The sequence below is a fragment of the Cordyceps militaris genome, assembly GCF_000225605.1.
Source record: "Cordyceps militaris CM01 unplaced genomic scaffold CCM_S00009, whole genome shotgun sequence".
Classification (NCBI taxonomy): Eukaryota; Fungi; Ascomycota; class Sordariomycetes; order Hypocreales; family Cordycipitaceae; genus Cordyceps; species Cordyceps militaris.
In genome coordinates, this window is record NW_006271977.1 from 653,584 (window position 1) to 679,170 (window position 25,587).

Below are 25,587 nucleotides of genomic sequence, written 5' to 3' on the forward strand. Positions count from 1 at the left end.
TACTTCCTCGCTAGCTAGCTGGCTGGCTGGCTGGCTGGCTTCCTGGCTGGCTGATTGCTTCCTGGCTGGCTGGCTGGCTTCCTGGCTGGCTGGTTGCTTCCTGGCTAGCTGGCTTCCTTGCTGGTTCTAAGCACTTAAACAGAAATATCGATATACTGAAAAGAATTACACACGCTCTCGGCGTGTGCCTAGTGCGTACACCCCGATACAAGAATGCAAAATGGGATTTGGCGACAACTTACCTATAGGCTGCCATAGCCACACCTGGCCGCGGGCTGTGTCTTCATGTGCAGATTAATACCTGATGGCCCAACGTCGATCCGCCAACTGCATCACGTAACAGTACGTGTCGCCCGTTTTCTATTCACCGAGACACTGGCAGCCTGTGAGATTACGTAGCTAGGCCTATTTCTCATGGAGTGATCGCCAGGCTGACTCACAGCGCGGGCGCCGAGACCGAAACGACGAGTTGGCCGGAGCTTTTGACCTTTGGGCAACAGTTCCCCTTTTTCTTCACGCAAATTCTGCAGCCAGACTGAACAGTGATCTTTCCAAATATTCGTTTGCAGAGATAAGACCATCAGTTGCATCGTCTGAGCAGCCCAATTCCCCGTCTTTTTCTTGACTCTCGGCGACTACGGACCAATCCCTCTTCTCCATGGCGTACGCTAGAGATCGCCTGCCAGAGCAGTTGGTTGCAGAGATTGACAGCAACAATGTCGAGGGCGTCGAGGCAATCTACGCCTTAGCAGAGGATGAGTCCAAGCAAGCGGCCCTGCTTGAGGGCATCGCCGAGCGCGCCATACAAAAGTCGCAGTTGGAGATAATCGGCTGGGTCTTTGGCACCAAGGCCCTCCGCGTTGCCCCCGACTCGTTGAACAACGAGATTTACCACCAGGCCTGCTTTGCACACTCCCTCGACGTGTGGAAGGCGCTGGTCCGGAACGGCTTCGACCTCAACGCCCACCACAGCGAGTTTGTCGGCGACGCGTTGAGCTTGGAGGCGTACCACGGCAACGTCGATATTGTCCGCTTCGTCCTGGAGAACGGACAGGACCCCAACAAGGCGTGGGGCTACGACGACCAGGAGCCGGCCCTCCTGGCCATGACGGGCGAGAAGCCCTCGCTCGATATCATTCGCTTGATGCTCCGGCACGGGTGGAAGCAGCGGGATAGCACCGCGCTCATCGCGGCCGCCGAACTGGGCAACTTGGAGGCGGTGCAGTTGCTGGTGGAGAACGGCGCCGACCTCGAGCATGTCGAGCAGTGGTGGTTCACCCATACCAATGTCGACGAGGACGAATGGGGGACGGCCCTATACCGTGCCGCCTTCAAGGGCCAGGCAAAGCCCGTCTCGTATCTGTTGGACAAGGGCGCCAGTACTGCCTTTAGGGACAAGAAGGGGCGTTCTGCCCTCTGGGCGGCGAAGCAGGGAGGCAACGAGAAGGTCGTTGAGCTCCTGAGGGGGGCAGGGCTTGAGGCATGAGGATGAAGCGTATCGAATTAGCAGGTATTTTTCGACAGAATTCAAAAAGAATATCTCTATATAACGAATGCGCCCGTGTTCTTGCCCCTTGACCGTGCGTAATTGGGAAAATTGGATGCTGAGTAGGTATTGGGTTACCTCTTTCAGCTTGAGTCACGCACTGCCTCTGAGAAATTGGATGTGTAAACAGTCCCAAAAATAGCAAAAAGTTGTATACTTACTAAGTATGTTTTTTTATTAGTTTTTTTCAAGATATATTTTTCATAATTATAATAAATATAAATAATATAATAATAAACCTAATTACTAAAATAACAATATCAGTAGTAAATAAAGAACTGGTTAGAGAGTATAATAGTTTGATTTTTATATTTTTATGATTTTTTTCTTGATAATATGAAGTTTTATTTATAGTATTAGTGTAATTCTAGTGTTGCTTCGTCTCTCGACGACGGGGAGTATCCGTTCGTGTAGAGTTTTCTATTAACTCGTGGAGCAAGCGAGGATCCCCCGGGAACGCGTATTCACGGAGCCTCATATGTAGTTATGGGGTATCGAATTATTCTAGCTTCTACCAACACAGTCATGTTCACAGCAACGTCCTTCCTGCAATGTTCCTCCCAAAGTCGTCCAATCTGAAACTATGCATGTAGAGCAGTAGCTTCGTCAAACCGTCTTTGCACTAAGTCTCGGCGTCATCAACAGGTACATCAACAGGTACTGTCTGGTGCCTTTCATTCTGTTCCTCATCGTTTAGTCCAGTCGATTCTTGGTTCGAGGTCGCTCTCGTTCCAGCTCCGGTATTGTGATTGAAGATCCAACTGGCATATCTGCCACTCCGATAGCTTTTACAGCACCGTCCATGTTGACAGAAAATGATCTTCCACGCCAGCTTACCGTCGTACCGAGTAACACAGCGACAACCCAAATAGGCAGCGCCAGGGCCTCGCGGCCGATCCAGGCCGGTAGCCATTCTGAAAACGGTCGTTTGGCCATGCCGCCGCTTCTCAGCGTGCCCCTTGCAAACTTTGGCGTGTTCTGATCTGTCTTTGTCGAGTTCCCAGCCTGGAGATGCTGAAAGGTAAACCAGTCCACGAGCATCCATGCAGCCATGGCAAGCAACCAAATACAACCAGCAGCAGCCCACGTTTGCGGAATGCCCAAGTTGCGATTTATCCAGGGCAGAGTCGTCAGCGCAAAGGTAAAATGTGCACAGCAAAGAACAGACTCGACACCCGGTTCCACAAGGGTCGCAGCCAGTACCGTAAATTTGCGTGCGCGTAACCATCGAACTCGTCGCGCCGCGTACGAAGCGACGCCCATACCAGCCATGGGCTGGATAACAAGGTCGCCCCAGACGATGCCGTGGTTGAGGAAGCCTGGGATTTTGGATTTCCACAGTAAATCACCAATTAGGTGGTCCTCGCAAATGTTGAAGGAGAAGTGGTCAATGCCTGTTGGCCTAGACACAACGCCTGGAGCTGGTGGGCCTGAAGCTGCCGTTACCTGATCTAGATGAGATTTGCGGAACATGTTGCTCTTTCCCACAATACATGGAGCAACTCCGACAGAGTTGATGGCACCGTAAAACTTGACGTGCGTTGTCGCCATGAACATTTCGTCGAGGCGGCCGCCTCCTTGGTTCCATGCTTTGGTGCCGAGGTTCTCCATCGTGCCGATGTCATTCGCAGGGTCGGTTGACGTCGAGAGACTTTCCTTAGTCGCCGTATCTCTGCCATAGTCCTCTGTGTCGATAACAAGCGGCATATGATGCACGAACTTGTACGGCTGCACCACCTTGCCCTGCGGTGCAAAGCCTGATAGCCTGTCCACCATGCGTCCGAGCACCCCCGTCGACACCCAAACGTTGCAGTCAATGATCCATATAATGTCATTCTTGGCTTCTCGGTAGGCTCTGCTAATGTTTCGTATCTTGGGATTCGGGCCTAGATTCTCAATGTGGCCATCGGGCCCGTGGAGGACCGGGTCCTGCGCCTCGACGAGGATGCGGACATCGAACTGGGGGAAGTCGTCGACGAGCTGCTCCAGGATTGGGTACGCGGGGTCGCTGATATCCTCCACGCAAAGGCGGATCGAACAGCGGTCAGCCGGGTAGTCTTGGCGGAATGTCGAGGCAATGCAGTCGTAGAGGTTGGGCTCGAGACCCTTAACGGGGCGGATGATGGTGACGCCAGGCGCGTCGCTGGCGAGCTTGGCCGAGACGGAGGCTTGCGGCACGCGCGAAAAGTAACGGTAGCTTCATAAAACGTCAGCGGAGTCACTCGGTTCGTTGAGGCAGCCCTATGCATCTTTAGCTTGGGCGGGCATACATTGCGCTAATGCCCACAGCTTGCACGAAGATGACGAAGAGCACCCAAATTAGGCTGATGGCGGCAACTGTCTCGACGAACGCAGCCATTGCTGCCTTGGGTGACAGTTTCGAGGTCAATATTCAGGAAAGATGGTTGAAATAATTTCAAACATCCGCAACGAGCGCCAGAGACTCCCTGGCCAAGGAGCCTTTTCTGCTTCCGTGGTGTCCGGGCGAAGTGAAGTGTAAAGAATGTCGAGTTGTGGTAGATTGTGGAGCAAGTCAATATGGCTCTCCGCGATGCGGGCGTCGCAATTTTGGGTTAGATGCCACGCGAGGCTTACATAATGGTATTGGTTGATGCGAAATTTCAAGATTGGGTACGACTCGAGCTCTATTAGCCCATGAACGGTCTTTTCTTCCTAGTTTTCTCAAGTGGCCTCTTTCCTGATCACCGGTGCAATGTCGGAGCAGCTTCACGAATACGGCTAAAATACCTTACCAAAGGTGGAGACTTGACCACTCGTGATCCCCACCTAAAACTCCGTAACCTGGAAATTTCGCTGCCAACAATTTCCTCACTTCTTCTTCTTCTTCCTTCATCTCACTGCACTGGAAGCACATTCGTCGACGCGCAGGCTGCCAAACCCAGGCTACCAAACTCCGGCTCGATCGCTCGACTGTCAATATCGTTATCATCCTAGACATGACTCTGTCTCGTCTCTGGTCGATGACAATGCTGTAAAGGTAAGCGGGAATTCTTTTCGCGTAACTCAAGCGAGCCTTGCTCCTTCTGTCATGCACATTTTTGCACACCACCTATTTCCCCTACCAACCCCTAGAAGCGATTTGCTTCTTTCCCCTGCTATGGTGATGACACGAAATTTTAGTGCTTAGAGAATCCATTCATTTGGTCTCTGTGAAGGCAACTGAATAGACTACAACGGTATCTGATATAGCACACTCAATTTTGCCTTCCTTCTTTCACCAACTCGTATTGGAGCCATTGCTAACTGAGGAAAAGACACAATCAGAGCCAATAATGACTGAAATAAAAATCTCGCTCCCGTTGACGGCGGTGCCAGAAGACTCTGCGCCGCCAAAGCCCAACGGCAAAACAGTGCCTAAACGCAGAGGTTTGCCTTTGCATCAGATCTATTCCCTGCCCGTACCGATTCGGACTTTTCCGCTACCAGCATTCTATCCCAACAATCCCATATCCATAATCCACGTAGCGTACGCATGGCTAAAACAGACTGTGCGCCCACCGCCTGCGGAACCCTCCATCGTCTACCACGGCGTGTGGTCGGAAGGCACCAACTCTGTCCACATAACCGATGAAACATTCATGAGGGGCTTGTGGGAACAAGGCTTTTTTGGTAAAGGTAGTCTAAGTCGAAGTGAACCGAGCTGGCTACGTCGCGAGCTCGTCCGCAAGGGTCTCGAAGCGACGCACGTCAGTGAAATACACACAACCCAAAGACGACAAGAACGTGCCGATGCAAAATGGGAACGCGCTAAGCTCGAGCAAGAGGCCATTCGTCAAACAAAACTCAGCGAGACGCAAACTGTGGCTGTCGCGGCAGACGCGGTAACAAAGATTAAGCCTCCTGTTGGCCCGGCAGAGCTTCTGGCACTTCCTAACTCTATGTCAGAAATCAAAGTGGCGAGGCCGAAGCTGGCGACGACGTCGATTCTCGTAAATGGCGATTACATGGCGCCACCCTCTGAGCTTTCGCTCATGGAGAAGCTCGCTGGTATCACTACTGAAACCGGGATCAATGGTTCTACGACAACTCCCCAGACGCCAGCATCGCGCTCTCGCGGCAGTTCAACAAATTCCCGAGACGGTTCCGAGAAGCCTCAAAAGAGTGTTCGATTTTCACCGCAAGTGGAATCCACTACATTTGAATTCTCCGATCCGCCAAGTTCCAAAACCACTCCTGACGGGCGTGCCGAGCTGACAACCCCCCATGACGATGACTCACCCGTGACGGCGACAGAGTCCCCCAAAGACACTCTTGTCAACAAGGAGCATCTTCAGCTCACCCCAGAAGAGGCTTTCTTCCTCAACTTTGGTCTAGGGGCGCTTTCCATCACGGATCCATACTCTGGGCTTGACATGTCTACCATGGAGCTACTGCGCTTATTCCGCGAACACTCCTATTCACCCCCGCGAAATGGACCCGACGCAGACGACTTGCAACCAGACGATAGCTTTTTGGTACATTATGTCGTGTACCATCACTTTCGCTCGCTCGGTTGGGTTCCTCGCGCGGGCATCAAATTTGGCGTCGACTGGCTTCTATACGCTCGCGGCCCCGTGTTCGACCACGCTGAATTTGGCCTCATCATCGTTCCATCCTACTCGCATTCCTGGTGGAAAGCGCATTGGAAAAGAGCGGAAACAAAATCTTGGGCCTGGCTTCATAGCGTGGTGCGAGTGCTGTCACATGTCACCAAGAGCCTGGTGCTCGTGTACGTGGACGTCCCGCCCCCGCCGATTTTTGACGCGGCCATCACAGCTGGCTTAACAGATGCGTTGAAACTGTACAAAGTAAGAGAAATCATGGTCAAGCGCTGGGCTGCCAACAGGAATCGGTAGCGGAGGATACTAGTATATGATAGATACCCCTTCCCTTCCCTTGTAACTTTAGCGATTTCCCCTCAGAAGGAGGATGTACATGCATGAGCAGATTGGTGCATTCGCACTGTCCTTGATGATTCTGTTTTTCATTGAATCCTTTTCTTGGATCAAACAAAAAAACATGTTCGGGCTTCGGGGCGAAACGCGGAGATTGGCCGCGCCTGGATGGGCATGGAGATGGCGCAGATGGCGCAACCGCCGAGGCAGCTCCCCAGATTTCGGCCTTCCTCCACCTTGTCGGCAACTACCACAACCCACAAACCTCAATATATCAGCATAGCCCCTCCCGCTCGTCCGAGTGTCTCATTACCACGTGTGTTTTCCCCGAAACGCAATCGTCTATAAGCATCAACAGATTTCGAAGACAAAAAAAATATTACGTCGGAAAAGAGGTTCTCGCTTGTTGCCGAAAATGCTCTCACCCGGGCGAGCTTTTATACGTCGGGCGCCTCGGCTGCGCGTAGGCTTGACCATTCCCCGATACAACTCAAACAGTACGGCAGCACAGCAGAATGAGCAACCGGCAGCAACCGGGGCCCAGAAAGGCGGCCCAAATGGCCTCAAGAGCAGTGGAACAGTGCCCTGGCGACTCAAGGAGCTCCGCGAGCAGCAGGGACATCACAAGCAGACGCTCATCACGCACGCCGGCCTGTCCACGGGACCGTTATCGTACGTGCAGCACAGTGACCGCGTGGTTGTGCGGTGCGAGGACGGCGGCGCGACCGTCACGCTCGACGCGGCCGCGCTCCGGGACGGCTGTCAGTGCGCCGCCTGCAAGGACCCGTCGTCGGGGCAAAAGACGTTCGCGTCGGTGGAGATCCCGCGCGGCCTCGGCATCGCCCACGTCCGCGAGACAGCCGACGGCCTGGGCGTGAGTTTTCGTAAGGATATTGCGCGTTTTACAGAGCACGAGACAACGGTGTCGTGGGAGAGCCTCGAAGTGGCGCTCGGCGCGCGTGCGGCGGTCGACACGGCGGCGATCCCACCCGTCTTCAACTCGGTGCGGGCGCGCGCGGGCATAACCCTATGGGACCGGGCGACGATTGCGGAGCGCGTGCGCGGCGTCGACTACGCCGAGTTCATAGCCGGCGGCGACGCGCTGTGGAAGGTGGTGCTGGACCTGGTCCGCCTCGGGCTGGTGTACCTGACCGACGTGCCGCGCGACGAGGACTCTGTCGTGCGCATCGCGACGCGCATCGCCAACATCCGCGAGACCTTTTACGGCCGCACCTTTGACGTGCGCGCCAAGCCCAATGCCGAAAACGTCGCGTACACGACCGGCTACCTCGGCCTCCACCAGGACCTGCTCTACCTCGCGCCGCCGCCCAAGATCCAGATCCTGCACTGCCTCGACAACTCGTGCGCCGGCGGCGAGTCGCTCTTCAGCGACGGCGAGCGCGCCGCCCGCCTGCTGCTCCACGCCCACCCGACCCTCGCCGCGCCCCTGCGGCACCACCCGGTCCCGTACGCGTACACCCGCAACGGCTACAGCTACGCGCAGCAGCGCCCGCTGCTGCACTACGACCGCGACGGCCGCTTCGAAAACGTCTTCTGGTCGCCGCCGTTTCAAGGCGCGCGCGCCGCGGACGAGCCCCCGCTGCGGCCGTGGCTCGCCGGCGCCCGCGTCTTTGAGAGTCTCATCAACGGCGACGCCGCCATGTACCAGAAGAAGATGCGGCCGGGCGAGTGCGTGCTGTTTGATAATCTGAGAGTGATGCACGGCCGCACGGCGTTTGATGCCGGAGGCGGCGGCAGCAGGTGGCTGCGCGGCGCGTATCTAGCCCAAGAGGACTTTGTGAGCGTCGCGACGCAAATTCCGGAAGAGTTGCTCGCGAGGGACAGGGCGGGGGAGGGGGTGTGGTATGATGGATATGAGGACAAGATTCGCGCCAACGAGGCGTGGACGGCGGAGGCGCAGGCGCTGGTCGACAAGGAGGTGTAAGAAAGATACGGTGATGGATTACCCCGTTTGCGTTGGACGCGAAAGGATTCCGTGGTGATGGATTATGATAGATGAACATGGTGGTATATTGAGCTATGATTTAATTTCAGCAATTTGCCGTCACGAGAACTGTGTCTCTCTCCCCTTCTTCTTCATTTCCTCCTGCAATAATTGCATGCTACTGTTATGCTAACCGTCTTTCCCTACCGCCGCCACTTTCCTGTGATACACGAGGCCCGCGACGCGACTAATTCCACTTCTTCGGCTCGACGCCGCTGGGCGGGACCGTCTCGACCGTCCTGTCCTTGACGTCGCTCCAGTCGGTGCTCAGGCTGGTGCCGTTGCTCTCGGTGAAGCTCTTTTGCATGGCCCGCTGCTGCTCGGGCGTCGCATTTTTGAAGAGCTTCTTGAAGAAGATGTTGACGTCGCCGCCGTCCTCGTCGTCCTTGCCGTCGTCGCCGACGTCGAGCGTGTCCCAGTTCTTGGGGCCGGTGCGCGATGAGGTCGGGTAGGCGGGGGTCGCTGCCTTTGTGGTATCGGCGGTGGCAGCGACGACTGGCTTGGACGCCTTCGTGACCCCCGTCGCTGCCTCCTCGAGAGCCGCATCGGCCTGCGCGATGGGGTTGCCGTCGGACTTTAGCTGGGCCCATTTCCCGGGCGTCTTCTTGACGAGGCTGAGCTCGACCTTGTTCGGGGTGACGGTGTACTTGGAAGCGGTTGTGTCGATTTCACCCCACAGGTCCAGCTGGAAGGCCTTTTCGTCGCCGCTCGGGTAGATGACGCGGTCCAGATGGACCGAGCGAGGCTGGAAATCGACCTTGAGCGTCTCCTTGTTGACGCCCTTGGAGAAGATGGAGACGGACATGTTGGTGTTGCTTTGGAACTCTTGCAGTCGAAGGGGTGTGTCGCTGGGCACGGTTGGCTTGGCAGCAGCAGGTGGCTGTGTCAAAGCAGGTGCCTGCGTGGAAGCCGGTTCGTCAGCCGGCTTCCCTGCTTCCGTGGTTCCTGACAAATCTGCGAGCTTCTTTTCTTCTGGCTTGGCTGTTGCCGTCGCCGTCCGCGCGGGGTCATCCGCGGGCAGCTTCTGCATGGCTGAGAGGATCTGGATCCGCAGCGTGCTCGCCATGCGCCATTCCTTTACCTGCGGCTGCCCCGATCCGGCGCTACCCATGGCCAGGGCGGCCAAACCGCCGCCGGAGCGCCCTCCGGCGCTTTCATCGTCTTTGCGCGCCTCTTGAATGGCGTCCGCGGCCGTGGCGGTCCAACGGCCCGTGACCGGGTCCCTGAGGTGCGCGACGGGATCCTCGCCGCTGTCCGTCGCGGCGGCACCTTTGATGAGCCGCATGGCGTACACGCAGCACGCGTCGGCGTCGGCGAGGCGGCCCAGGCGAAAGTAGGCGACGGCGCGGCGGTAGTTGGCCTCGATCATGAGCGGCCGCTTACCGCGGGCAAACGCGGTGTGCCAGGCGAGGTTGGCGTCGTCGAGCCCCTCGGCGAAGCGGCCCAGGTTGATGAGCACCTTGGAGCGCGCAATCAGCCAAGCCGGGTTGGGGGACGACTGCAGCGCCGCGGAGAGCTTGGTGATGGCGCCGTCCCAGTCCTTGGCCTCGGCGGCGGCCAGGCCCTGTTGGGCGAGGGTGATGTGGGACATTCCTGGAACGACTTGCAGTTCGTTTCGGACGATGAGGTGGCTGAAGATGACGGGGGATCGCCTCGTAGGCGGAATTGGTTTTGGAGGGACAGATGAAGAAGAAGTGAGAAACTCGCGTTGGCAGAGTTGGTTGGTTGTAACTAGAGCGACAGCAGGACGCCATGCAGCTATGGTAGAGTCGAGATGCTTCTTCATAGTGGGGCAATGTAGCACCTGGCGTCAATGGCCAGCCGAAAAACGAGACGAAGCAACTATCGAACAAATCCATAATCAGTCAATATCGCCGACTAGTACATATGAACTGCTGAGCAAGAAGCATTTATCAAATGACATGAAGTTGCAAAAGTCTAAAACTACCAAAGGATACATGGTAAGATATCTGTACCTTAGCGCCGACATACAGCGTGCATGATCTGTGAATACCGTGAATGGATGCAATGCGAATTATGCGGCGAATAGTCGCCGCGATATAGGCTGTCTTGCCGCCCTTTTCCATTTTCTCTCCAGTTCGTCATTTCCCACGTTGTGTACTCGTACACTTTGCCAGGTACTCCCTTCCCGTAACTAGCCATTTCCAACCAAAGACAGCTCCCTCCCCCCCCCTCCCCCCACCTAGAAAAAGCCGCCACCGAAACCCCGCCAAAGATCCCATCTGCCCTGGCCTGAACCCGACACCGGGGCCGCCGTGCTTCTCCTCTTCTCCTTCTCTCTCACCATCTCCCCAACCCCGGTTCTCCTTCATATACCGGTTCAATTGACAGTCACCATGGCGCCGAAAGCCATTATTGCGCCCTCGGTGCTGAGCGCCGACTTTGCCGAGTTTGGCCATGCGTGTGCCCGCACCATGGAGCAGGGCGCCGACTGGCTTCACGTCGACATCATGTCAGCATGCATTCCGGACCACCCACCTACCGCGTCGCTAATCTCGCAATCAGGGACGGCCACTTTGTGCCCAACATGACGTTTGGCGCGCCCGTTGTCGCCAAGATTCGCGGCTTCGTCGACAGACCGACCGAGAACCACGGCCGCGGCACCTTTGACTGCCATATGATGATTGCGGAGGTGCGCATCCCGTCCCCCGGCTCCCCCGGCTCCCCCGGCTGATATGCCGATATGCTGACGTGATTTCTTCTGTTAGCCCAAGAAATGGGTCAAGTCTTTCAAGGACGTCGGCTGCGATCTATACTGCTTCCACTACGAAGCTGCCTTTTCGACCGACGCCACCGACCCCGAACATTCCTCCGAGGGCAAGACGAATCCCCGCGACCTCATCCGCTATATTCACGACAATGGCATGCTTGCCGGTATTGCCATTAAACCCGGCACCTCTGTCGATGTGCTGTGGGAGTACCTCGACAATTCCGACCCCAAAGAGCTACCTGATGTGTGTTCACCCTCCGCTAACTCCCCGGACCTCTGGCCAAGCCGCTTCAGGCCATGCTAACCGCATCTCCCTTGTCGCAGATGGTTCTTGTCATGACAGTCAACCCCGGCTTTGGCGGCCAAAAGTTCATGGCGTCGGAGCTTCCCAAGGTGCAGGCCCTGCGCCAACGGTATCCCGACCTCAATATCGAAGTCGACGGCGGTCTCGGACCCACCACCATTGACCAGGCAGCCGATGCGGGCGCCAACGTCATTGTCGCCGGCAGCGCCGTGTTTGGTGCCAAGGACCCGGCCGAGATGATTGCGCTGTTACGGAAAGCCGTCCAGGACAGGAGCGGCAAGCTCTAAGACAACGAGTCCTGAAATGGCACATACTTTTAAAACGGATACAATCTGGAGGATTTCACGAAGTACATAAATGGAGGTGTTTTTCGTTCTTCTTTATTAAGAGTATTGCCATTGGTAATTATGTACGCAACGTACCCGTCAAGGTGCTGCGACAGCTAAAATTTCTCGTTGGGATATCTCTTGGCAAACATCCCGAGAGCCTTGATGGTAAAGGTAAACTTGTAATTCGGGTACGAGATCATGCACGACTTGTTGAACACGCCCTCGATGGCCTCTTGCAGCCACTCGCCGTTGGCTTGCTGGCGGTCCATGATGAGCTTGATGCCCTTCTTGAGCGGCTCGACGTTCGGGTATTCGGCCTCCATGAGACCGATGAGGGCCCAGGCTGTCTGCACCACCAGCGAGCCCGTCGGATGCTCAACGTACGTCATGGTCTCGCAGGCCTTGTAGCTCTCGGACCAGCCACCGTCGGCACGCTGCTTGGACAGCAAAAACTCGCAGCCCTTTCTGGAAACGTAGCTGTTGGCGTACGTTTCGCCGACGTGCGCCATGCTCTCAAGTGCAAACATGGTCGCGTACGTGAAGCAGATGGCCCAGCTGCCGTACCAGCTGCCATCGGGGCGCTGATTGGTGCGGATCCAATTGGTGGCGCGCCGGATAAAGGTGGTAATCTCGGCGCCGCGGTAGTCGGGCCTATGCTTGTGGAAAAGTGAGAGCGCGGTGACGCACGCCGTCGTGCACTCGGGGTAGTCGTACTCGATCATGATTCTGCCGAATACCTCGGCGCCGTTGAGCAGCTCCATGTACTCGCCGCCGCGGCGCGCCTCGTACGACGAACAGGCACCGTTGCTGTTCTGGTACAGCAGAAGCGTATCCACGGCGTCAAAGAGGCGCTGGTCTTCGAGCACGGCCGGGTAGCCCTCAGTTTCTTGGAGCAGGATGATGGCCTTGAGCGCTTCGGCGATGCAGTCGCTGACGCCGTAGCCCTGGTCGCGGTTGCTGAACGGCCACCCGCCCTTGCGCGGCTGCCGGTAGCACATTTCCTGGTCGACACAGTCGTCGCGGATCTGCTGCCGGTCGAGGTAGTGGAGCGCCTTGAGTAGCATAGGTCGCCAGCGCTCATCCGTATGCAGACCAGACTCGACCACGGCCTGGATGGAGAACGACGTGTCCCAGCACTGCACGCCGTTGGTGCCGTTGGCAAGCATGCCTTCGTCCTTAACCCACAGAAACTCTTCCAGTCGTTCGATGTGTCGTTTGAATGAGAATGACTCGGGGCCATCTCGGATGTAACACACAACCGTGTTTAAGGGCGCATTAACGGGCGCGAGATCTGCGTAGTCTGTGTTGTGGTCCTCCATATCCAGAAGCTGGCTGACCCACGCTTCTGCTTTGTTTTTGATGAAGTTGGGTCGAAGGTAGGGATTGTATATATTCACAATAACCCAGTTGACGCTGTTGAGCAGCCAAGATTTGGGGTGATAGTTGTCCTGCGGCGCAATGCTGTTGCGGTGGCTGGCCCAACTGATCTCCGCGTGCGCATCGACAAAGAGCTCGTCTCTCAACCCACGGATAATGTCATCCTCGGGGCAGCTCCATTTCTTCGAGTAAATGTATCCCATGGGCAGGAAAACTTGGCGAATGTGAATCCACCAGCGCCAAGGAGCAATTGGGACCCAATCTGGCAGGAGCCAGATCTCGGGCGGGATGGGGTTGACAGTGTCCCAGCTCATGACGCCAAGCGTGGCAAACCAAAACTTGGCCCAGTGAGGGGCATAGAGAGCACCGCCGAGCTTGTGTAGTGTGCCTCGCGCCTTGACCATGATTGGATCCTCGGGGTCAACGCCGACAAGGCGTAGGACGGTATAGTTGAGACTGGTGCCAAAGACGGTGCTCTCGCCTTCGATATGCAGGCCCCATCCTCCGTCGTCGGGGTGCGCTCGCGCGGCAAGGTAATTCTTGATCTCGATGGCATATGCTTCTGGGATGGGTGTCTTGGTGGCATACCAAGCGCAGACCACACAGGGCAGTAGAAACATGGGGCCGCCATACTCGCAGCCCCAGTGGCCCGACGGCAACTGGAGCTTCTCGAAGAAGTTGAGTCCGTTATTCGCTGCCTCGATGGCACTCGTCGCTTTGGGGTAATCGGGGAAACCCTGGAACAAAGCTCGTTAACATTGTGCGAGTGGTAAATCAATGAGAAAGGGGTACTGAGTCAAGGGGTTTTTGGGACGTACCAACGGCAAGCCCAGATAGTACTTTTCTGCATTGCTCTGTGGCCATTTCTCCAGCTCACTATCCTCGGTCAGATAGTGCCAGGTGTGTCGACTATCGTCGTCTTTGAGACGCCATCGGGTATGGTCTGTCTTGCCCTCAATCTTGGGCTTCTCTGTGTTGGTGTCTCTGTCACCAGTGCGTTTGTGCGCAGAGCGCGTTTCTCGGCCAGTCGTTGTCGCCATGGCAAAAAATGTTCTGAACAAGTCAATGGCTCTTCACAAGTATGATGTCCCAATTCCCCAGCCCTTTGCAACTTTATAAGCTTCGGCGACTCTGCATCTGCAATGGAGCAGCGGCGCAATATCTGCCGTGATTGTGTGTCGGCAGCTTTTTTCGCGATTGTACATACGAGTACGTAGAGGAGGTGTGGGGCATCTCGAATTCGGACCATTCCGTCGGCTGGCATCCGGCACCTAACTACCTATGTACCTTAGGTAGGTAGGTACCAGCCGTGGCCGTTTGCTTGGCAAACAACGTCAAATATCATTTTTGCGTCAGTTACTAGCAAAGCTCCCAGATCAACTGCATTATTAACAGAATGAGTGGTAGCATGTCTGTGGGATCGCGGCTTGCATCGGCAGTTGTCATAAGTCGTATTGAATCGACGCTAGAGGGTGTCGCAGATTCCCTCGCTACCGCGAATCAGCTGAAAATACCGTTTTCTTCGCGCCGGCGACGCTCCCGACCTGACAACCGGGAAGAGAGTTTTGTACGATTTCCTGGGTCGTCGGCTGTGGAAGCGCGCAAGTTTGGTCAGTATTCGGCTTCGCGAAGCGGCGAAGCAATTTGTACCTACTTACCAGAGCAGCTCGCGTCCTGTTGATTATGCAGCTAGCCCATCAGGCAATGACGACCGGGACAATTTTGACCAAAAGGTGAATTTTCTCTGCGTTTAAGAATTCATTTCCTCATTTCTGCAGACACATTTATTATCAACATCAGGAGCTATTCGAGACACAAAGGGTTGTCGATGAACTAGTCGATGATCTGGCTTACACGCTCGACACTGACCGGGACAACTTGCACATTGTAAGCTTGCAGATCCCTCGCATAACATGAGCTGACAGAACAGACTTCGTCTTCCAAAGGCTCGGTCTCGGGCTGTATGATCATCCATCTACGTAGCGGGGAAGTCGTAGATGCCTCGGAAAATGAACTAGTGAGCAGGCAGTTACCGCTGCTAAGTCACTTCTAACTTTGGCAGGGCACCGCGGTTCCGTTTAGCAGATCCGTCTCACGGATAGAAGCTCGCGATGCCAGGTGGCTGCTTGTAGTCGAAAAAGATGTACGAGTACGGAACGGCCAGGGAGATATTCGACTGACAAGTTGCAGGCGGTGTTTCGGTCCCTCGTCGCGGTCCGTTTCTGGGAAACTTCTCTCGCCGGTAGTGGAATACTAGTGACGGTAAGACTAAAATTGAAGCAACAACTTCAGTCTTGGCTCTAATTACCCTAGGCCAGGGGTTATCCTGATTTGATGACAAGGAGCTTTCTGACCAAAATCGAAGCGGAATGCCCGCATCTGCCAATGCTTGTCTTGTCCGATTTCGACCCTGATGGGCTCAGTATCTTCTCATGCTACCGTTATGGGACCACAAACTTCTCTCACGAATCCAGTAACGTCAGAATCAATTTCGGCTGGCTTGGAATACAGTCTGGTCATCTAGGAACCCTCCACAACAACAGACTGGCGTCGGGAGCTGGCAGTAGTGCGCAAACAGGAGTGTGGTCTGATAATTGTTTAGTAAACCTGACAATCCGTGATAGACTGTGCGCTTTCCGAATGTTGCGCAAAAGCTTTGACGCTGGCGATGGGGACTTTGAGCAAATACTAATGCGCCGCGAACTTCAAATCATGTTAATGTTGGGCACCAAAGCCGAGATTCAGTTTCTCGACGACAGCGGTGATATCACGCATTGGTTGAACAATGCCCTGCAGAAAGTGCTTGATATTATATACTAGCTACAATAACTGTAAAATGCTTTCGAAGATATTTCCCCTCTATTCCTCGCCGGTTTGATTTAATCTTGTCGTGTTTACAGTAGTACATACCCTGTACCTTTCTGGGCGCACGGTGCGAAAATTGCGGGGTACTCAATTCACACAGTCCCCTCAGTCCCAAATTTTTTGTATCAACGGCTCACTCGACGAGTAGATAAGCATACCAACATAAAGACCTCTAAAAGATGGCGCCACAACTCACAGAAGATGAGATCGATGATCTCATTTATTTTGCCCGCATCGGAGAGGGCGCCGACCTCATGGACAGTGTGACCGCGCTGGCTGATCGTGAAAAGGTTGCGCCCGCTGTCATTCTCATGGCAAGCAAGGATGAGGGCAAATCCACAGTACTGCACATGGCGACCGGCAACGGACATTTAGGTATGACTTTTTGAGCTGCTTTCACTGAAATATGGGACGATTTCTTTGTCATATTTCGCGGGCTGAGGGCTGATCAACACCAGAAACCGTTCGCAAAGTCATTGAGTGCTTTGACGCAAGACCAAAGGAGGAGAAGCAGGCATTCCTAGACGAGCCGAATGAGCACGGAAATACTGGCATGCACTGGGCGGCGCTCGGCGGTCACCTGGATACGGTGAAGCTTCTCATGGAGCACGGCGCTTCGCCGGCCCTGGCCAACGAGCGCGACTACGTGCCTCTGGATCTGGCCAACCAGAACGAAAAGACTGACGTGTCGGCATATTTCCTATCTTTCCTCAAGGAGCTGGAGAGCAAAAACACCGACGAGGGCCTCAACAACGCCACTGCCTCAATCGAGGTGGAAGAGACGATCGAGGATAGCAAGCCTGGGGCTAGTTCATGAGAAATAATACGACAAAGTGAACGATCAAAGGGACTTGGGGGATGCTGCTGACAAACAAGAGGAAAAGCACGAAATCGACAGAGCGGTACAAGCGGCACACGGCACTAGGGGTAGCAGGAGGGCACATTCCATTGGATCGCAAAAGTGCGAAGCTACTTTTCTCAAAATTATCCTTCTAGTCAGTTTGTATATATTCTGTCGACTAGATACATGTGTGCCTCGGTTTTTCGTCACCGCATGAACCGGTACTGATGACAAGATGCCACCCCCGCTGATAGGAATAGACCAGGGCAGGGCCAGGCGGTGCACTATCTGGTCAAGCCTTAATGCCGCTCATACACATTCATTTCTTCATCACCTAGGCCCGCCGGTAATCATCTCCTTGCACACGCGCAGTCTGTTTCGCGCCTCGACGAGAAGCTCCGTGTCGACCTCGTCTAGGATCCCCACCATGACGTCTAGCAGGTCCGGCAGCCCGTCGTGCAGCCTGCTCGCCGACCGCTCGTCGAGCTCCGGCAGCGCCGCGACGCGGGACAGGTACTCGGCCATGCGTGCGTGCGTGGTGCTCGCCATGGTGGGCGACTGGAGCGCCAGCGGCTTGCCCGTCGAGCGGCCCAGCGCCTGCACAAACGTCCAAATCGTCAGCACAGCAAAGTACATGATCCACGGCCGGTGGGGGTCCGGCTCGTCCTTGATCGAGTAGCAGCCACCGCCTCCTGCGGCAGCGCCGGGCACGGGCGGCTGCCGCCGCTGCTGCTGCTGCGGCTCTACCAGCACGCGGTGCAGCAGCCGAAATGCGTGGTAGATGGCGTGCCGCGTCGACCCGAGCTTTGCCCAGGCCACCATGCGCTTCGTGGCGTTGGCGCAGTCGCGCGCCGAGACCTTGCGGCCCAGGATCCGCTTCGCCCCCGCGAACACCTGGCAGTCGATGATGTCGACGTTGGGCGTCATGTGCGCGAGGTGGAACAGCAACTGCGCGCTGTGGATGGGACCGTTGGAGCGGCCGCGCTTTGGGCCGCCACCGCCGCGGTGGGAGCCGCCACCCGGCGACCCGGACATGGACCCGGACATGGCCACGTCAAAGCTCCCCTTCCAGTTGTCAAAGGCGAGCAAGAGCATCTTGCGCCAGTTGTCCTGCACTTCGGTCGATGGTGTGCGCAGGTCGAGCCACTTGAGGTGCGTCTCCCGGTGGCTGAGATGCCACCCCACGCTCAGCAGACCAGAAATAATAATCATGCGTCCAAAGGAGTGCGTCTTGACTTCCTTGCCGTGCAGCGCACTCTTGAGGCCGTCTAGAAAGGAGACCTGCTTGAAGCCGTACATGCGGAAGTTGGCGTCCAGCTGGCGCACCTCGTCAGGGCTGTTTGCCACCCAGAGATTGTCATCGCAGGGCAGAGGCAGGCGGATTTCGTGCGCTGCCATGTCTGCTGCGTGGCCGAAAATGGCGGCGTGGATAATGTCGAGCATAAAGGCGGCAAAGACGACGCGATGCATCGACTCTGTTTCCGCCCACCGCGTCCACCATGTATGCGAATCTAGATGCATCCCGGGCAGGCCCCGTTCGTTGTGTGTCTCTGGTTCGGCCGGGGATTCGCTGCCTGTTCTGCCGATCAAGGGGCTGCCTCTGCGCAGCAGCGTGAGAAACGAGGGGTGGTAGATGTGCGCTCTCTCGTGGAATCGCCTGGACGAGTACAGTTTCTCGTAGAACTCTACCAGCAAAAGAGCCTGTGCTACCCAAAGATTCGCAGGAGGTGCTGAGTCGTCCGAAGTCAAGATTTCCCACCGAACGGAGTGAATAATGACATCCGCAAAGGCCCCGTATTCTGATTGCTGGCCTGTTCTATCCCGGTTCTTCAGTGAAGCAGCACCGAGAGCGATCATGACCAGAAGTAGAAAGACCGAGCAGCGATTGGCAGAGAACGTGTGCTGATGTACAATGGGGAGCCGTGGAGACACACTGCCAAAGAATTCGTAGAGACAATCTCGGAGCATCTCGACATTCAGCGCCGGCAAGTCACCAGCACTCTCGTGCGTCAGCGTAGTCATGAGAGTGTCGTATTTTGGCTGCTTTTTGCGAAAGATTTGGAACCATTGCAGGAGCTCTGCGCGCTTTGCTTCCGTTATCCATTCGTCCGGCGCATCCGAGTACCGGGGTGGTGTAGGCGCGATGGGGGAGAGACTGTTGAGCGATTCGTAGTCGTACTGTATCGTGTTGTTAAACGTCGACTCCAGACCACCGTCTAGAAACGGGAGACTGGAAACACTGAAGCCACCATAGGTGGTCTGGGGATCAAACAGCCAGGCGGCAAAGTTGCTCTGGTTCATCTGGCTGTCGGGAGGGTAGGACGCAGCGGGAAAGGATATCAAACTGGCGGGTTCTGGTATCGACGTTGGGTCGCTAGCATAGAAGCTGTTCCGGTGGCGCATCATAGGAGGATGTGATTGCTCATCCATTGGCGGCCAGACGCTGCTTTGGTGACTATGCCGGCCGTGCAACGCGTGCCTAAGCGACGACGACGGAGTCGGCTCCGTGTGGGACTCTGGTGTCAGCAGAATGGCCGCATCATGCGGGCCACTCAAGTGCGGATGTGTATGATGGTCATACGATGGCCGTGACGCCGTCACTTCAGCATGTTGCTGCCTCGGCGACGCGTCGAGCAGGGTGCTTCGGTCCTCGGACGTGTCGAAGCTGGGGATGCGGTTACGTGGGGTGTAGGACGCCGTGTGACGCTTCTTGTGCCTGGCAAGTAGATCGGGCCTGACAAACTTTTGGTCGCAGTCTCCTAGGTCGCAACGAAAGATCTCTTTGGGGTTGTCTGATCAGATTGGGGGGTCGCGAGTTAGCCGGGCTGTGGGGGTCTGGCGTTGCATGGGGAACATGTGCATCGGCGTCTGCGGGTGGGCGTGTCTCACGGTTTAGCTGATGCCGCAGCAGGTGCTCGGCTCTGGAGTAGACCTTGTCGCAGCCGGGATGCTCGCAGACGAACTTGCGCGGCGCTCCCTTGCGACTTGCGCGCTTATACCCGACCCCGTTGACGGACATGGGGACGGTCAGGCAATTGAGGGTACGGGCAAACGCCCTCGGCATGTGAAGCTACCCAAGATGACTCTGCTTTTGCCCGCGGTATATCTGATGGGGTAGGGGTATGAATTGGGTCCCCTTGGCGGCGGATATAACGGTCGAAACTAGGATACAGATAAAATTGTGAAAGTTGCAAAGTACAGATGGCTGCTTCTGGTCTTCGCGGGGAAGTCCCACGCCGCAACTCCGGGGTGACCCCCACCCAATGCATGCTCCCCACAATCTGATCCCGACGGAATTCCGTGGGGGCACTTCATTTGAGTCGTCACATGCCGGCAGATGGCAAGGTGCAATTGCTCAAGCGACGGTTTGGATTTAAATTCGTGGCTGTGGTACCTTGAAGCTTGTAAAGCTACACTGTTCTTGTAACTGAAGAGTTTGTGGAACTGTCTGCACCACACTACAGATACAATACCTGCTAAATTAAGTTTATCGACATGCATTAATTTTAGTACACCAATAACAGATAGTGGGGAGCTAAAGCGCCCCTACTTGTTAGTATGTACTGAACTAATAATGGCAAACATTTGGTCTCATCTATTAGGGTTCACTAGATAAAAGCCATTTCCCAGTCATAAACACATCTTCCCCCTTGAAAACTTGGCAACTTTACGCGATTCATCTACACCATGATCGCGAATCGACTTAACTGGGCTGTAGCTTTGGTCACTCTCGCCATCGGAACCCTTTGGACGTTGCCGCCGACCAACACTTGTCTGCCGCACTCCGTAAATCTCCTCACGGCCACGGTCAGCGACCTAACAGCCCACTTGAGCTCTGGACGGTTCACTAGCGTTCAACTAGTCCAGGAGTGTATTGCTCGTATTCAGCACCACGACAAGAATGGCCTGCGTCTGAATTCTGTCCTCAGCCTGGTTTCGCGCGACCAGCTGCGGTCCACTGCCACACGCATTGACAGTGAGCGACAGAAAGCAACTCGTCTAAGTGCTTTATTTGGCGTTCCGGTCCTCGTCAAGGACAACTTTGCGACAGAGCCGTCGCTTGGGCTGCCTACCACTGGCGGCGTCGTCGCATTTGCTAATGTCACGGCCAAGCATGATGCCGCTGCAGTTCTGCAACTTCGCCGAGCCGGTGCCATTATCCTAGGCAAGACGAATCTTGATGAGTTAGCTGGCTTCAAAGGCGACAATCTAGGCTCAGGGTGGTCCAAACTGGGTGGCAAGACGCGGTCAGCATACACTTTCGAGTCACCATGTGGCTCTTCGGGTGGCTCCGCTGTTGCCGTCTCTGCTGGTTTCGTACCAGTTGCTCTGGGTAGTGAGATTGCTGGTTCAATCACTTGTCCTGCGTCCCATGCGGCGCTCTTTGGCTTTGTTGCCTCGAGAGGCCTCGTTTCAAGTCATGGGCTCCTCCCAGGCTCAGCATCTTTCGACAGACCCGGCATTTTAGCCAAGTCAACAGTCGATGTAGCTAGTGTACTCGGCATTATTGCCCAGGCCAACGTTCCGTTGGCTTAAGATATTGCAAGCTCAAACTACAGCATTTCTGACGATGCTGTTTGGGCCGACTTTCGCATTGGTCGGGCTGACCCAGATTTCTTCGGCAAGATTCACGGTACATACCATGAAAAGAATGGTGAGATGGAGGTAGGAATTGCATCATCTTTGAAGCAGCCCTTTCCTCACGCGCTTGTAGATGTACCGGGCCGTATCAGAGGCCATGAACCGGATGGAAGCACTCGGAGCGGTTGTCAACATGAATGCGAGTTCGAGCGCCAGACTCATCCCGCAAGCATGGGAAGAAATGCTACGCATAATCCGTAAGTGGCGCGGCACTCCCAATAGGCTCCACATGATGCAAGTCGATTCGAAGCTCATCATCACAAAGGCCACGAAATGAAGTCTAATTTTCCCGAATTTTTCGTCGATACTAGCGACGCCGTTGCTAAAAGTCTGCCAGAGCTGGTCAAGTACAATAAGGAGCACTGGTCCGACGCCCTTCAGAAAGGCAAGTAACAGAACGTAGATGACTGAAAGAGCTATTGAATAATAGTTATTGCTCCCCGCAGACGGCCTTCACTTCCCTCAGGGCCAAGAAGTCTTGGAAAGGAGTATTGAAGAAAGCCTTGATGACGCGCAATATACGGAAATTATGGGCAAGCTACATGCATTGGCTGTCACAGAAGGTATTGAGCATGCATTCAAAACACACAAGGTCGACTTCCTTGTGACGCCAGGTTGGTCTTGGATGAGTGTATACTCGGCAATTGCAGGTGTGTGACAACTGCGCCTTTTACCTTTTCAAGAAAACTGACTGTATATTCATCTCAGGAGCGCTCATGGGAACTGTTCCACTTGGCACGTACCCCAACGGTCGACCCTTTGGTCTGACATTTGTCGCCCCCAAGGGACAAGATGCCAAGCTGCTCCAATTGATGCAGTTTTACGAAAAGGCATTTCCTCCCAGGCGCGTACCCAGCTCGATGAGCTCGATATTCGCGAATTTGTATTTTACATTCCGCAATGATTTCCCACCATACGACTCTTAGTAGAGATGACAAATTTATGTAGTCACACATTCTTTCTTTAAATTTACTCCTATACTTCTTTAGTATATTTTAACAAGAACCATCATGTTTGAGTTCGTGCAAGGCGTTGTCACAGGACGACCAATCATGTGCCGCTCTTGCGTCTCCACACGCGCAACCAAGGCCAGCAGCTCCTGCGTCACAGCCAAAGGCCAAAGGCCTCCATCACCAACTCAATCATCCCTTCGATTGCTTTTTTATCCCAACCGACGAAGCAAACACCCGCGCGGCACGACACCGACAACCTCAATCCCTTCCAAGCGACCCTCAAATCGCGCTCACGCCACCATGAAGCCCGTCGTCAGCGCCGGCCACGCCTGGTCCTGGTACGTCGAGCAGAGCTCCCCTGCGAAGCCAGCAGCCGGGCCGCCTTGAGGGCTTTTCGCAGAGCTAACATGTGCATGCGCGTCTAGCACAGTCGTGTCTGTCTTCGCCATCATCATCCTGTCTGTCCTGGCGATTGTGTTCCGGAGCGGCCATGAGGAGTTTGTTGGCGGCAACGACGATCCTACGCCCGAGCAAGGTGTCGCCATGTCGGGTACTATCCTTACGGCCGTTTTCGTCTATCTGGTACATCTCATATCCAGCCGGCACATGACAGTTCTCAGTACCTGCTTGCTAACCTATCGTTCAGGGCTTCTTCGTCTTTTGCGGCTGCCAAGGCATGCTCCACGTGCGGGAGAATCGACGAGGCTCCATTGCTCTATAAATACTAGCATCGAGACGACGAGCCATGGTGGACGGACGACGACGGCTCTGTGTACACATGGATGGGATACAACTTGACGGCGTTACTTGGGAGCATTTTTTTCTTGGCCTGATTTTTTGGACGTCCTGGGGAGAAGCTGTAGCTGATGTCGGCGCTTGCGCGTTGCGTCTTCATTGTCAAGGCACATGGTCGACGGCATTTCTTTGGCTGAGGTATATGAATAGAAAATGGATAGTGAATAGCTTGCCCTGGATCCAGGGTCGTGATTTTTCCTGCATTTTACATGATTGAGAAACACACATAGGCGGGAACTGGGCTAGCCTGGCAACCTGGTAATGCAGCTAATACAGTAGGTAGCTTAGCCCAGCTCCACCGGTAATACAGCACCATTTCCGCTCACTAACAATAAGCTAGACTTGACATCAACAAGTGCATCGCCGTTGAATACCACCCAGCATTGCATTGCCCTGGAGACTAGGCATGCAGGTCATTGTCCAACATAGCCAGAGGGAATGCGGCTACTCAACACCCGCAGCCTAGAGCTCGAGTTTTTTACCAGCGGGGTTATACCGCCGTACGCCATCCTGTCTCACACGTGGGAAGCCGGTGAAGTCACCTTTCAAGAGCTCCAAGGCAACTCTTACAATGCCTCTTCACAAGGATGGGTCAAAATCCAACGGAGTGCCCAGCTTGCTGTAGTGCAGGAGCTTGCCTACATCTGGATCGACACCTGTTGCATCGACAAGTCCAGCAGCGCGGAGCTGTCCGAGGCCATCAATTCCATGTTTCAGTGGTATGAGCAAGCCGTCGTCTGCTACATCTACCTGGCCGATGTGGTAGCCGGGCCAGATGCCGTTGCTTTCGCGTCCAGCAGCGGCGAGGGGCAGCACAGTCGCTGGTTCAGCCGAGGCTGGACTTTGCAGGAGCTCATCGCGCCGCGCTGCGCCGAGTTTTACGACTGCGACTGGCAGCCCATGGGGACGCGGGCCGCTCTCAGCGATGCCATCCGCGCCGTGACGGGCATCCCGACGGACGTGCTGTCATTCGAACCCACGGCCGGCACCGCGAGCGTCTCACGCCTTTTGGAACACACGTCCGTCGCGGAGCGCATGAGCTGGGCCGCCCAGCGGAGAACGACGCGCGAAGAGGACACGGCCTACAGCCTTCTCGGCCTCTTTGATATTAACATGCCCTTGCTCTACGGCGAAGGCCGGGCAAAGGCATTTCGCCGCCTCCAAGAGGAAATCATCCGCTCCACCGACGACGAGTCCATCTTTGTGTGGCGCCTCGACGAGGCGCCGCCCGCGAGCGATCCCTTTTGCGGGCTCCTCGCCGACGGGCCGGAGCGCTTCGGGCTCTTCACAGACTTCGTGCCGCGACGCTCGCGGTACCTTGCCACCCGGGCGTCGCGCAGCAGCACGCGCAGCGCGTCCCGTCTCGGCGTGCAGGTCGACCTGCCGCTGGCGCCGTTTCCGTGCGACGAGTCGGGCACCCTGTTCCTGGCACTGCTGGCGTGCGACATGCGGCGGGCGGACGCCGAGGCCATATTCACACCGGCGCTGCTGCTGCAGCGCGCCGCACACGAGGACGAGACGCGGTTTGTGCGCGTGCGCGCCGATCTCGTCCCGCTGTGCATGATGAACCGCGTCGTGGCGCCGTACCGGCTGACGCGCCTCATTGCGGACCTGCAGCGCCGGCAGATGCCCGATGACGGCATCCACGCCGAAGACTACTACGTCGGCAACGTGGCCTTTAAGACGGTGCGGCCCGTGTCCGTCTTTGTGCCCTCGACCGTCGCACCGGCGCTCACGCCCAACGGTATCCTGCTGTTCCCGGAGCTGCATGACGAGGGCGCGGGGCGGGCGTCGTCCCCCTTGCGGGTCGTCTCGCGGTCGCCGACCTGGCAAATTTTCTCGGACAAGATTGACTGCTACGAGGTCAATTTCCGCGTGAACCCCGTGCCGCCGGTCGAGAGCATGACGGGACCGGTGGTATGCGGGGCGCTGGAGCTGCTGCTGGACAGAGACGCGCCGTTGGCGAGTTTCGGCATGGGACGGCCGAGGACAACACGCGTGTGTCTGGTGGCCGGGCTGGAGCCGCTGCCGGCGAACCCGTTTGGGACCCCGGGGTTGTATGCGGTGCCGTGGTATGCCTTTGAGGAGCCAGACCGGGTCGAGGCCGGGGATCTGGACGGCGTCAAGGACAGGAGCAGGAGGGTCCTGGAGCTGGTGCAGCCGTTTGCGGTCAAAGCTGAGTTTGAGTTTATAGTGCGGTACTCGTGGTTGTTTTATCACTTGCAACTGATACGGTGCTAGCCAGACGCTGCAGCTAGCTATGGTTGCGTGAAGGTTGAAGGCATTCAATTCCTTCTTCTTTTCT

General features: G+C 55.8%; 12 protein-coding genes across 12 annotated transcripts; 8 read left to right on the plus strand and 4 right to left on the minus strand.

Annotated features, from left to right (window-relative positions):
• Nucleotides 1-658: 658 nt before the first annotated feature.
• Nucleotides 659-1,486, plus strand: CCM_09520 (multiple ankyrin repeats single kh domain protein, putative; the record flags this gene model as incomplete). The annotated part of the gene is made up of 1 exon (XM_006674653.1): nt 659-1,486. One exon carries the CDS (start codon nt 659-661, stop codon nt 1,484-1,486), a length of 828 nt encoding a protein of 275 aa, XP_006674716.1.
• Nucleotides 1,487-2,239: 753 nt separating this feature from the next.
• Nucleotides 2,240-3,905, minus strand: CCM_09521 (ceramide glucosyltransferase, putative; the record flags this gene model as incomplete). Its single annotated transcript, XM_006674654.1, has 2 exons — nt 2,240-3,743; nt 3,817-3,905. The coding sequence occupies 2 exons, from the start codon at nt 3,903-3,905 to the stop codon at nt 2,240-2,242; spliced, it is 1,593 nt and encodes a 530-aa protein (XP_006674717.1).
• Nucleotides 3,906-4,839: 934 nt separating this feature from the next.
• Nucleotides 4,840-6,402, plus strand: CCM_09522 (tRNA-splicing endonuclease subunit Sen2, putative; the record flags this gene model as incomplete). The annotated part of the gene is made up of 1 exon (XM_006674655.1): nt 4,840-6,402. One exon carries the CDS (start codon nt 4,840-4,842, stop codon nt 6,400-6,402), a length of 1,563 nt encoding a protein of 520 aa, XP_006674718.1.
• Nucleotides 6,403-6,856: 454 nt separating this feature from the next.
• On the plus strand, nt 6,857-8,386 carry CCM_09523 (Taurine catabolism dioxygenase TauD/TfdA; the record flags this gene model as incomplete). The annotated part of the gene is made up of 1 exon (XM_006674656.1): nt 6,857-8,386. The coding sequence occupies one exon, from the start codon at nt 6,857-6,859 to the stop codon at nt 8,384-8,386; it is 1,530 nt and encodes a 509-aa protein (XP_006674719.1).
• A 247-nt stretch (nt 8,387-8,633) lies between these two features.
• On the minus strand, nt 8,634-10,232 carry CCM_09524 (SGT1 and CS domain containing protein; the record flags this gene model as incomplete). Its single annotated transcript, XM_006674657.1, has 1 exon — nt 8,634-10,232. One exon carries the CDS (start codon nt 10,230-10,232, stop codon nt 8,634-8,636), a length of 1,599 nt encoding a protein of 532 aa, XP_006674720.1.
• A 571-nt stretch (nt 10,233-10,803) lies between these two features.
• CCM_09525 (ribulose-phosphate 3-epimerase) lies at nt 10,804-11,768 on the plus strand (the record flags this gene model as incomplete). Its single annotated transcript, XM_006674658.1, has 4 exons — nt 10,804-10,919; nt 10,973-11,099; nt 11,176-11,421; nt 11,502-11,768. 4 exons carry the CDS (start codon nt 10,804-10,806, stop codon nt 11,766-11,768), a joined length of 756 nt encoding a protein of 251 aa, XP_006674721.1.
• A 155-nt stretch (nt 11,769-11,923) lies between these two features.
• On the minus strand, nt 11,924-14,227 carry CCM_09526 (lanosterol synthase; the record flags this gene model as incomplete). Its single annotated transcript, XM_006674659.1, has 2 exons — nt 11,924-13,924; nt 14,006-14,227. The coding sequence occupies 2 exons, from the start codon at nt 14,225-14,227 to the stop codon at nt 11,924-11,926; spliced, it is 2,223 nt and encodes a 740-aa protein (XP_006674722.1).
• Nucleotides 14,228-14,870: 643 nt separating this feature from the next.
• Nucleotides 14,871-16,007, plus strand: CCM_09527 (meiotic recombination protein spo11; the record flags this gene model as incomplete). Its single annotated transcript, XM_006674660.1, has 6 exons — nt 14,871-14,920; nt 14,966-15,074; nt 15,118-15,204; nt 15,250-15,330; nt 15,378-15,449; nt 15,501-16,007. The coding sequence occupies 6 exons, from the start codon at nt 14,871-14,873 to the stop codon at nt 16,005-16,007; spliced, it is 906 nt and encodes a 301-aa protein (XP_006674723.1).
• Nucleotides 16,008-16,231: 224 nt separating this feature from the next.
• Nucleotides 16,232-16,869, plus strand: CCM_09528 (uncharacterized protein; the record flags this gene model as incomplete). Its single annotated transcript, XM_006674661.1, has 2 exons — nt 16,232-16,427; nt 16,511-16,869. The coding sequence occupies 2 exons, from the start codon at nt 16,232-16,234 to the stop codon at nt 16,867-16,869; spliced, it is 555 nt and encodes a 184-aa protein (XP_006674724.1).
• A 354-nt stretch (nt 16,870-17,223) lies between these two features.
• On the minus strand, nt 17,224-19,912 carry CCM_09529 (uncharacterized protein; the record flags this gene model as incomplete). The annotated part of the gene is made up of 2 exons (XM_006674662.1): nt 17,224-19,627; nt 19,857-19,912. The coding sequence occupies 2 exons, from the start codon at nt 19,910-19,912 to the stop codon at nt 17,224-17,226; spliced, it is 2,460 nt and encodes an 819-aa protein (XP_006674725.1).
• A 668-nt stretch (nt 19,913-20,580) lies between these two features.
• On the plus strand, nt 20,581-22,460 carry CCM_09530 (amidase family protein; the record flags this gene model as incomplete). The annotated part of the gene is made up of 6 exons (XM_006674663.1): nt 20,581-21,419; nt 21,453-21,558; nt 21,608-21,731; nt 21,800-21,919; nt 21,981-22,184; nt 22,243-22,460. 6 exons carry the CDS (start codon nt 20,581-20,583, stop codon nt 22,458-22,460), a joined length of 1,611 nt encoding a protein of 536 aa, XP_006674726.1.
• A 1,260-nt stretch (nt 22,461-23,720) lies between these two features.
• CCM_09531 (ankyrin repeat-containing protein, putative) lies at nt 23,721-25,554 on the plus strand (the record flags this gene model as incomplete). The annotated part of the gene is made up of 2 exons (XM_006674664.1): nt 23,721-25,475; nt 25,528-25,554. The coding sequence occupies 2 exons, from the start codon at nt 23,721-23,723 to the stop codon at nt 25,552-25,554; spliced, it is 1,782 nt and encodes a 593-aa protein (XP_006674727.1).
• Nucleotides 25,555-25,587: the final 33 nt, after the last annotated feature.